Here is an 11166-nt window from a genome sequence, read left to right as displayed (position 1 = left end):
CTTACCTAAAGGCATGCCAATGTCAGTGATGTTCCTGCACAGTCCTGTTGGATGAATGTGGTCTGTAGCCCTGCTGTTCTGTTTAGGGGAGTTCAGAGACCTCCAGCAGAGAGTCTCATATGAGCTCTGTGCTGCCTGTCGACAGGCTGCATGCCAGGAGTGCTGTCTGGGTTCTCTCAGCAACAAATTCAGTGCCAACAGGTGTTACCTTTAAGTTCCATAAAATCAACCGCAATATCACTGTCGGAGCTCTCTCTCTCTCTTTCTTTCTTTCTCCCTTGAATTGATCTCTCTCTCTCTCTCTCTCCCTCTCTCTCTCTCTCTCCCCCTCTCTCTCTCTCTTTTATCCTGTGTTTTGTACCTGTATCTTCTCCTGGTCAGGAGCTCTAATGCCATCCATTAGAGCTGTTCATTGCCAAAAGCTCTGGAGATTCGTGGAGGGGCTGATGCAGCTCTGATGGAGGAAAGACTGAAGAGGTTGCACAGCTGGGCAGTGTCTGTTAGAAACAGGCATTCACTCTCTCACTCTCTCTCTCTCTCTCTCACTGTGGGAGCAGAGGATCTGTGTGGTTGTCCTCTGAGTCTCCGCCTACACACACACACACACACACACACACACGCGCGCGCGCGCGCGCGCACGCACAGACAAATCCCACCGTGATGGTCACACGCTGTTCTTTTTTATGCTGCCATCTGAGAAAGGCACATGTCCCTCGGACCCTAAAGCAGGAATTCCTCTGCTGTTCAGTACACATATAGTCACTAAGAAAAATTACACATATGTTAAACTATACATGTTTTTCTTGTCAGTTTTTTAAAAAAAAATTTTAAATAGAGGTCATTTGAGTAGACTCAAACTAATATTTTCGTGCAGACTTCCGCAATAGTGGAGTATCATCTCAGGATAATTCGTTGACGAGGTATTTAAAGACTCACCTCGATAAACGATTCGTAAATGTACATGACCCCCAAACCGCTGGGTGGCAGTAATGAGGCTAAGAGGGTTTAAAATAGTGTAGAAACCTTCCACGAAACGGGTAGCATGTGTAAGTACCCATGTGGAGTGTATGGAACCTTATCAGAGCGAAATATATATGTACATTTCCTAAATTAACGTTAAGGTTTTGAAAAACAGCTCGTATACCTACGTCAATATGTCGTCCTTCTTCATAAAGAAAAAAGGAAACCCGGTAGTCACCGGAAAAAGCGATAAGTCTGCTGGTACCAAAAGAAAAGTAAGGGTGGTTAACAAACCGGATAACTTGCTCGTTTTTGAAACAAACATTTGTTGCATCAAATAATTTCTGTGCTGAATCTCATTTCAAACAGTCATCAAGATATTGTGTTCGTGCTCAGTATATTGATAAATACACTTACACCACCTTAAATGGCTTGTGTAACGGTTTCTGTAGTAAGGTAAAATTAACTTTGTGCTCGTGGTTTCTCGCAGTTTTGTAGTTGCTAATTATGAAATGTTCTGTTTTAGACTGATGGCCTTGCTGGAAAAGGACGGTCTAATAAGCTCAACAAACGACTCAACGAAGAAATATCGAGTGAATCTGAAAGTGAGATGTAAGAAGTCATCGCCTCGCGAATGCACATGCTCCCGCAGATTTTCAAATACCTGGAGACCACCATCTAGTCTTTGACAGGTTGCTCTCTTATATCTGACTGATCTTGCCTCTCGTTTTTCTTCATAGTGAACCTGTAGAAAACAGAAAACGGAAAGATAACGTCGAGGATGAGATAGAGGAAACTCCACAGGAGAAGAAACTACGGTTAGCGAAGCTTTACCTGGACCAACTCAGAGAGGAGGGTAAGTTTGAGTGGAGCTCTACCGCGATAAGCCATAAAAACAGATCTGGCCCAAATTCAGCCGTTGGATATGACGATTATTTGAATCTAAGATCGATTGAAGAGCATGTTCTGTGTATCTCTGTCGGGTAGAAGAGAAAAGGGCGGAAGAGGAGTCGTTTGAGTCGGATTTGATTGCTGGAAGACTACAGGAGGATGTGGTAAGATAGACTTGTGCACATTATGCTTCGCATGTTCTCCGCTTACACGTAAAACTTCTTTTTCATTTTTTTCTTACCCACTAATCACTCTAATGAATGTCCCTCCCTCACAGCTGGAACAGAAAGGCAAGCTTCAGAGGCTAATAGCCAAAGATGTGAGTGATGTTTCCTGTAGCTTGTTTTCTTTAGACATGAACTTAATTCATAGCACAGTTAATGACCTACCTGACTTTGACTGACAAGTTTTTTTGTTTTTTTTTTTAAATGCATTTTTGTTGTCATGGTTTTTAGCTCCTCCCCCCAGATGCCAGCGAAGTGAGGTTGTTTAGGGGGCACAAGCTGTCAGTCACATGTTTGGTCATCACCCCAGACGAAAAACACATTTTCTCTGCAAGCAAAGACTGCTCCATCATCAAATGTAAGTTATGCATGACTGAAGTCTTTCTTCATGAGAGAAAACAGTATACGTGTGGGTTCTGTTGTGCTTTACGTGTAGATTTGTGTATTTTTTCAGCAGCATTCTTGGGTTACAGTAATCCTAAATAAATTATATTTGTAGAAATCCGCTTCGTTAAAATAGTGTTTAACAACCAGCATGGCACAGTGCAGAGTGTTTACCCTCAGGGTTGACATGACAAAATCACCCAAAAGAATCTGAGTGTGTTTTATCATGGAAAAATAAATAATCCCACGGCACAAAAAGGAAAATATTGTAATTCGATATCTGCACCATTGAACACAGCAGGTTTGAGGAAAGCTGTAAGGGGGTAAAGTAGTAAGGTTGGGTATTATGTTGTATGTAATGAACTTGAGGGTGCTTTTTGAAAACACGTGACGGGTTAGAAGAGGCCAGAAAGCCTCCGTGTGGAGAAACATATGGAGGCTGTTCTGTTGTTGACGTTTTACTCTACATGCTGTTCTACACTGGGTCAAGTGCTGTGAAGTCATACCGTTCTGTGTCACTAAACCCCTGCCCCCCCCCCCCCCCTCAAGGGGAAGTGGAGAGCGGGAAGAAGGTGCATAAAATCGCCGGCGGGAGGAAGGGAACGGAAGATCGACACACGGGACACACGGCTCACATCCTGTGCATGGCGATCTCATCAGACGGAAAATACCTGGTCAGTAGTGTGTCTCACACAGCAGAGCCTTAACTAGTCCTCACAGTAATGCACACAGAGTGTGTGTCTCACACGGCACAGCCATAACTAGTCCTCACAGTAATGTACACAGAGTGTGTGTTTCACACAGCAGAGCCTTAACTAGTCCTCACAGTAATGCACACAGAGTGTGTGTCTGACACGGCACAGCCTTAACTAGTCCTCACAGTAATGTACACAGAGTGTGTGTTTCACATGGCACAGCCATAACTAGTCCTCACAGTAATGCACACAGAGTGTGTGTCTGACACGGCACAGCCTTAACTAGTCCTCACAGTAATGCACACAGAGTGTGTTTCACACAGCACAGCCTTAACTAGTCCTCACAGTAATGCACACAGAGTGTGTGTCTGACACGGCACAGCCTTAACTAGTCCTCACAGTAATGTACACAGAGTGTGTGTCTGACACGGCACAGCCATAACTAGTCCTCACAGTAATGTACACAGAGTGTGTTTCACACAGCACAGCCTTAACTAGTCCTCACAGTAATGTACACAGAGTGTGTGTCACATGGCACAGCCTTAACTAGTCCTCACAGTAATGTACACAGAGTGTGTGTCTGACACGGCACAGCCTTAACTAGTCCTCACAGTAATGTACACAGAGTGTGTGTTTCACACAGCACAGCCATAACTAGTCCTCACAGTAATGTACACAGAGTGTGTGTTTCACACAGCACAGCCTTAACTAGTCCTCACAGTAATGTACACAGAGTGTGTGTCTCACACAGCGCAGCCATAACTAGTCCTCACAGTAATGTACACAGAGTGTGTGTCTCACACAGCGCAGCCATAACTAGTCCTCACAGTAATGTACACAGAGTGTGTGTCTCACACGGCACAGCCATAACTAGCCCTCACAGTAATGTACTAGTGTTGCTTTTACCACATTAAACAGACACTAGGCTCATACATAGGAAATACTTTTTCTGTGTTAATGAGAGTTGTATAAGAGGGCATAGGCTGTCAATCATGAGTTCAGTGTTTTCTGGTTTGCGTTACTGCAGGAGAAAGACAGGGGTTTAGTCATATTTGTAATGTCTCTCCTTTCCCAGGCCACAGGAGACAGGAACAAACTGATAATGATCTGGGAGGCAGAGACATGTAAACACCTCTACAAATTTACAGGACACAGGGACGCCGTGTCGGTCAGTTCTCTCTCTCTCTCTTTTTTTTAAAATCTGTTTTGTTTTCCTTACTTTCTCTAGTATTTGTCATGCTGTTTAGAGTATGTGGGGCGGTTGTTTGACACCGTCCAGTTTTAGACACGCGTGTGTGTGGTAGCCATTGCTTTTAGGAAAATGAAAAAAGGTTTTGTCCAAAATGTTTCTGGATGAAGATGAACTATTGTAATGCCGTCTCTGTTAATGGCACATGGAACTTTGTCTGCCCCCATGTCTTACTTATCCCATTCATTTCTCTCTATCCCATACATTTCTCTCTCTCTGTCTGTCTCTCTCTCTCTCTCTCTCTCTCTCTCTCTCTCTCTCTCTCTCCCCCTCTCTCCCTCTCTCTCTCTCTCTCTCTCTCTCTCCCTCTCTCTCTCTCTCTGTCGCTCTCTCCCTCTCTCTCTCTCTCTCTCTCTCTCTCCCCCCCCTCTCTCTCTCCCCCCCTCTCTCTCTCTCTCTCTGTCTCTCTCTCTCTCCCCCTCTCTCTCTCTCTCTCTCTCTCTCTCTCTCTCTGTCTCTGTCTCTGTCTCTCCCTCTCTCCCTCTCTCTCTCTCTCTCTCTCTCTCTCTCCCCCTCTCTCTCTCTCCCCCCTCTCTCTCTCTCTGTCTCTCTGTCTCTCTCTCTCTCTCTCTCTCTCTCTCTGTCTGTCTCTCCCCCTCCCTCTCTCTCTCTCTCTGTAGGGCCTGGCGTTCAGAAGAGGTACACATGACCTGTACAGTGCATCTCATGACCGATCGGTCAAGGTGTGGAATGTGGATGAGAATGCGTATGTGGAGACAATGTGAGTATACCAGCTCAGGCTGCACTGGATGGTTTATTTCTTACATTACTGAATTGATTCACCAAATATAATGAGCAGAATGTTAATTAGTTCATAATTTTGTGTTTTAGTCCCGGGGCTTTCCCAGGCGTAACGTTGTGTGTGTGTGTGTGTGTGTGTGTCTGTCTCTGTATGTGTGTGTAATCCAGCCTGTTGTCAGATCTGGGCTCTGGCTGCTTTGTCTCTGGTTTCTAATGAATGGATGGTCTCAGACAGAGTCTAAACATGCTAGAGTTTATTACGAATAATCTCTGCTAAATCTGGGTGAAAGCTGGATGGCTTTGGTCTGAGATGCTGTGTGTGTGTGTACGTGTTCAGGCTTGGTTATGAGAACATGACGACGGAACTGAACTGTCTGGCTGTCTGTGTGTAATAAATGATGTGTGTGCTGAGGTTCGATCATCAGGATGCCATGAAAGGGCCTGGAGTGTGTGTGTGTGTTTAGGTTTGGTCATCAGGACATGATAACAGGACTCGACTGTGTGTGTGTGTATGTGTGTTTTGTATGATATTTAACGTGGTGTGTGTTTAGGTTTGGTCATCAGGACGTGATAGCAGGACTCGACTGTGTGTCTGTGTGTGTGTTTTGTATGATATTTAATGTGGTGTGTGTGTGTGTCTGTGTGTGTGTTTTGTATGCTATTTAACGTGGTGTGTTTGTGTGTTTAGGTTTGGTCATCAGGACGTGATAACAGGACTGGATTGTTTGAGTCGCGAGCGCTGTGTGACGACCGGAGGCAGAGACAGAACTGTCAGGGTCTGGAAGATTGTGGAGGAGTCACAGCTTGTCTTTCACGGGCATCAGTGAGTGCCACACCCCACATCCCTGTTCTCTCTCTCTTCTTTTTCTTTCTCTGGTTTTACAGGGTTTCTGCGGGTCCTTACAAAGTCTTAAAAAGTCTAAAATCCATTAATCTGAATTTTAGGCCTTAAAAGGTCTTAAAAAGTGATTGGATTATGAAATTAACGTTACTTTTATAAAGTTTCATTAACTTTGTTGTCGGTTTTATATGTGTTTTTTTTGGGAAAAATTTTGTGTGGATCCCACTGTAACAAAACGCCAGAACAGAACCTACGTGGTGTCACTAATGCAGACTACGCAGCCCGGTCAGAATTTATCGGAGCACAGCCGGCTAGTGTGTCGTGATGTGGTGTTTGGGCTAGCGTGGCGTCTCCTCTCATCAGAACAAATAGTTAACCTCTAGAGGCAATAAGTTAAAATAGTCTCTGTTAACCATATCAGATGGAAGTAATGTTAAGTGCAAGTTCAACGAGACCTGGCTTGGGAACGGTGTATTGAGCGCTTGGTTGGCGCCTGTTGAAAATAACGAATTTGAAGCCCGCTGCGCCTCGTGCGAGAAAACGCCCGTGTTAGGAACGTCGGGTGTAAAGGCGTTAGAGTGGCACGGGAAGTCGGAAAAACCTAAAGCCGGCGTAAAAAAAAAAAAAGCCACCAGCAAACGCCTGCCATCACCCAGTACTGTACTGTACTCACACCAGGAGCATCACCACAGTCCCCAGCACCACCCAGAAACCCTGTTTTATATCATAAGAGAACTGACCTCACGAAGTGAGACTGCACCTAACCTCCAAGCGTCTGTTAAAAAACATCACTCTTCTGTACATTTTGGCAATATTTCAGTTCTCAGCTCATCAGAACTCTCCTCTCTCTTTATCTCACACTCTTTTGACCATGTTGAATTTACTTTTGTTCTGTCCGAAGGGGCTCCATCGACTGCATCCAACTCATTAACGAGGAGCACATGGTAACTGGCGGCGATGATGGGTAAGACTTCAGTGGTTTATTGGTTTATTTGTTTGTTTGTTCGTTCGTTTGTTGGCTGAGATTGATCCCTGCTGTGATCTGATTGGTTCAGCTGTGTGTCCATTTGGAGTGTCGGCAAGAAGAAGCCGTTGGCCACGGCGAAGGCGGCTCACGGTTGTCATGGTGACCCAGGACTGGAACAGCCCTGCTGGGTTTCCTCTGTCGCAGCCCTGCACAACTCTGACACAATGGCCTCAGGTGCCTCAGGCAGGACCCCACTCACACGCACACACACACACGCACGCACACACACACACACACACATACACTCACACACACACATACAATAAACACACACACGCACGCACACACACACACACAAACAATAAACACACACACACACATACAATAAACACACACACACACACACACACACACAAAAAATACACACACACACACACACACACACAAAAAATAAACACACACACACACACACACAATAAACACACACACGCACACACACACACACAAAAAATAAACACACGCACACACACACACACATACAATAAACACACACACGCACACACACATACAATAAACACACACACACACAAACAGTAAACACACACACACGCACACACACACACATACAATAAACACACACACACGCACGCACACAATAAACACACACAAACACACAAACAATAAACACACACAAACACACAAACAATAAACACACACACACACAAACAGTAAACACACACACACGCACACACACAGAAACAATAAACACACACGCGCGCGCGCACACACACAATAAACAATAAACACACAAGACACACCACACACAAACAGTAAACACACAAGACACACCACACACACACAAACAATAAAACTCACAAGACACACCACACACACACACACACGCACACAAACACAAACAATAATTACACAAGACACACCACACTCAAACAGTAAACACACAAGACACACCACACACACACACACAAACAATAAACACACAAGACACACCACACACACACACAAACAATATACACACAAGACACACCACACACGCACACACACACGCACACAAACACAAACAATAATTACACAAGAAACACCACACACACAAATACAAACAATAATTACTCAAGACTCACCACACACACACACAAACAATAAACACATAAGACAAACCACACACACACGCACACAAACACAAACAATAATTACACAAGACACACCACACACACAAATACAAACAATAATTACACAAGACACACCACACACACACACACAAACAATAAACACACAAGACACACAAACACAAACAATAATTACACAAGACACACCACACACACAAATACAAACAATAATTACACAAGACACACCACACACACACACACAAACAATAAACACACAAGACACACAAACACAAACAATAATTACACAAGACACACACGCAGACACACACAAACAATAAACCCACACGTAAACAATAAACACACACGTGCACGTAAACAATAAACACACAGGACACATCACACACGCGCACACACACTCAAAACACTCTGAACCAAGCCCTGAGATTAACATTGTGAATAGAGGTGGAACTATGATTAATATTATAAATATCTGTCCTTCCCCACACTCATTCAAAAGCTCTACAAAAAAAAAAACCTCTTTCAAATGAGACACTGCTCTCGCACTTCAGACGTTTCATTAGCATCATACTGACATTGTTCTCTTCCCACAGGCTCCCATAATTCAATGGTGCAGGTGTGGAAGTGCGGGCAAGGCTTTCGCGACCTGGAGCCCCTCTTCACTGTCCCCGTGGTAAGCTTCAAAATGGCGGCTAATTAGCGGGCATAGACAGATTAGCATTGAGTGCAGTGCGGCTGGGTGAATTGGATTTGGAGAGAGAGAGAGAATATGGCTGTAGAGCAAAACAAGGCCGTTCCTTATTTTCAAGCACCTTCTGTTTTGTGTGCGAGCATAAATATTGATGGTGCAAAAGAGCACTTTCTCATATTTCACAATCGGTCTGGTCCAAGGTTACGAGTACTAGATTAATTACGGTAATTAAGCTTTAATGGAGCTGATCACAAACAACAGAACAGTGAAGAATAAAGAAAAATACACGTGTTTGTGTTTTGGAACTGCTGAGGCATTGATGTGCTCTTAGAATACTGTCCTTAGTGAGTGGAGGCTATTGTCTCTCAGTTCTGCCTCCTGAGGTAGACAGTGTTACAGGTTATAGATGTCTGTCTGCTGTGTCACACCTGACTCAACTCACCAGCTCATCATCAAATAGACACAGGTGTGTTAGAGCAGGCAGAGAGAGAGATGAACTGAGGGGCTCCCAGGACCCCGGTTTGGAGACACTGGTCTGGGTCAGGGGGTCGAGTTTCCGATCCAATACAGTGAACTTGTTTCACTGTCAGACTTCAGAACTGATGTAATGGCAACTGAATGAGGATAAATAGTTAGTATCGTTTAAGCAGCTGTAAGTGTGGTGCTGAAGTATTTTCTCTGTCTCTCACTCACTCTCTGTCTCACAGACTGGGTTTGTGAATAGCTTAAAGTTCTCCAGTTCTGGAAAGTTCCTTGTGGCAGGAGTCGGACAGGAGCACAGGTATTGTCGCAGTCTCTTTCTTTGCACACACACATCCCAAGAGGAAGAAACTCGCATGCACTTCTGAGGAAGTGGCTGATGAAGACATGTAAAGGACTTGAAATAAGAACAGATCATTTCTGTTGAGTGAAAATTGGCTATGAGCTGTCAAAAACAAACAATATCAAAGAATTAAAAAAAAAGAAGCCTTTCTTAGCCTTTGTTACAGTTTTCCTCCATGTTAGTGGATCCCTAAGGTTTAACTGGTCCCATGTTTTGGAAATACTGAAGCTTCACCTCTGCTTGCAGTAACAGCATGTGTTCCACAAGAGGGCAGTGACGATTCATTTTTTAAAAACATCTAGTTTGAAAGAAACATTATGAATGATCTTGGGTGTTGATTGTGTGACAGTCATTTTAGCTACAAGATGAAGCACCAGTGTTTGGGAAATGTTTGCTGTTGACTTGAAAATGCTGTTGCATGTTTGTGTGTGTGTGTGTCAGACTTGGCCGGTGGTGGCGACTAAAGGAGGCAAAGAACGGATTGTACATCATTCCCCTGAAAAGAAAAACAAACTCCAATCAAGAGACTGGCCAGTTACCCGATGCTGAGAACGAACGAACGAACGAGTGAATGAATGAATGAATCTCAGGGCAGGAGAAGTTTGCAAACACCTGTCAAAGGCCTTTTTTTGTTTTTTTGTTTTCCTGTTTTTGTTTTTTTTTTTTGTTTTGTTAGTTGTTGATGCTTTCCCTCTGTTTTCAGTTTGTACATTACATTCTATTCAGAGATCTAAGTTCAATTAAATTTTTATTGAATGTCAATCTTGGCTCATCTTTCTCTCATGGTAGAGGCAAGATCCGATATGTGTTTACAGGTGAAGTTTTATTGTGTTTGTGTGTGTGTGAAAGAGGTTTATTATTTAAGTAATTCCGTAAAGATTTCAGTCTCAGATGTGATGAGTAGATCAGTATTTGGTCTTTTTTTTATATAAAGTCTAAAAGCTACATGAGGAGAATTCTCTTTTCACATAATGTACGTTAAAGTACTTCTCTGTAGCATCTTTTTTTTTCCTCAGGGAACTGAACGTTGACAAAGGTGAGCCTCACCCTGTTTTTGTCTTTTAACCCCCCTCCCCCCCCCCCAAAAAAACACAAAGTTTCTGTAATAACCTAAAACACATCCACTGATCCACTTGTATCCTGTTAAGCAACTGTGGAAGCCACTGTGCTGTTTGACAGTGTGTTGACGTTTTGCTGACAGCGAATTATCAGAAGTCATTTTAAAGAGCCAGATACCAGGGAATAGGACAGACCTGATTGGTCAAAGGTGTAGCGTCGCCTCTAGGGTCTTTGATGTTGCTTGCACTAAATTCCTATTTGCTCTCGTGGGAGGCGGGACCTTTCCTATTGGTCTACAAGATAGGACGTGAAGCTGCTTTTGCATGGTCGGACCACAGAAGTTGTGCACTTGTAGTGTTTAGAGGATTTAAAATTTAACAGCAACCCTCCAGAAAAGCAATGTGAGGACACTTTATAAGGAGGCTATTGTCAAAATAGGCCAGTATCTAAAAAAGGATAGATCTCCTCTTAAAAGACTGAATGGCAGGGGAGATTCAGA

At 43.7% G+C, this 11166-nt stretch overlaps 1 protein-coding gene across 1 annotated transcript; it reads left to right on the top strand.

Moving 5' to 3' along the window:
• The first annotated feature begins 1140 nt into the window (after window positions 1–1140).
• rrp9 (ribosomal RNA processing 9, U3 small nucleolar RNA binding protein) lies at window positions 1141–10211 on the top strand. Its single transcript, XM_030777490.1, has 15 exons — window positions 1141–1235; window positions 1487–1572; window positions 1701–1816; window positions 1948–2015; window positions 2129–2170; window positions 2307–2433; window positions 3009–3133; window positions 4230–4322; window positions 5024–5124; window positions 5833–5967; window positions 6887–6949; window positions 7041–7186; window positions 8688–8767; window positions 9493–9566; window positions 10050–10211. Exons 1-15 carry the CDS (start codon window positions 1155–1157, stop codon window positions 10177–10179), a joined length of 1467 nt encoding a protein of 488 aa, XP_030633350.1. The 5' UTR covers window positions 1141–1154; the 3' UTR covers window positions 10180–10211.
• Window positions 10212–11166: the final 955 nt, after the last annotated feature.

The sequence above is a fragment of the Chanos chanos genome, chromosome 6 (assembly GCF_902362185.1).
Source record: "Chanos chanos chromosome 6, fChaCha1.1, whole genome shotgun sequence".
In the NCBI taxonomy this organism is placed as follows: domain Eukaryota; kingdom Metazoa; phylum Chordata; class Actinopteri; order Gonorynchiformes; family Chanidae; genus Chanos; species Chanos chanos.
The sequence above is the reverse complement of the archived record's forward strand: the minus strand, read 5'-3'. Positions and strand labels throughout refer to the sequence as shown.

Excerpts from the sequence above, each read along its gene's own strand:
- rrp9 (XM_030777490.1), top strand. The coding sequence starts at position 1,155 with ATGTCGTCCTTCTTCATAAAGAAAAAAGGAAACCCGGTAGTCACCGGA. Across the intron at positions 2,434-3,008 it reads AGACTGCTCCATCATCAAAT|GGGAAGTGGAGAGCGGGAAG; the intron begins GTAAGTTATGCA and ends CCCCCCCTCAAG. Across the intron at positions 4,323-5,023 it reads GACACAGGGACGCCGTGTCG|GGCCTGGCGTTCAGAAGAGG; the intron begins GTCAGTTCTCTC and ends CTCTCTCTGTAG.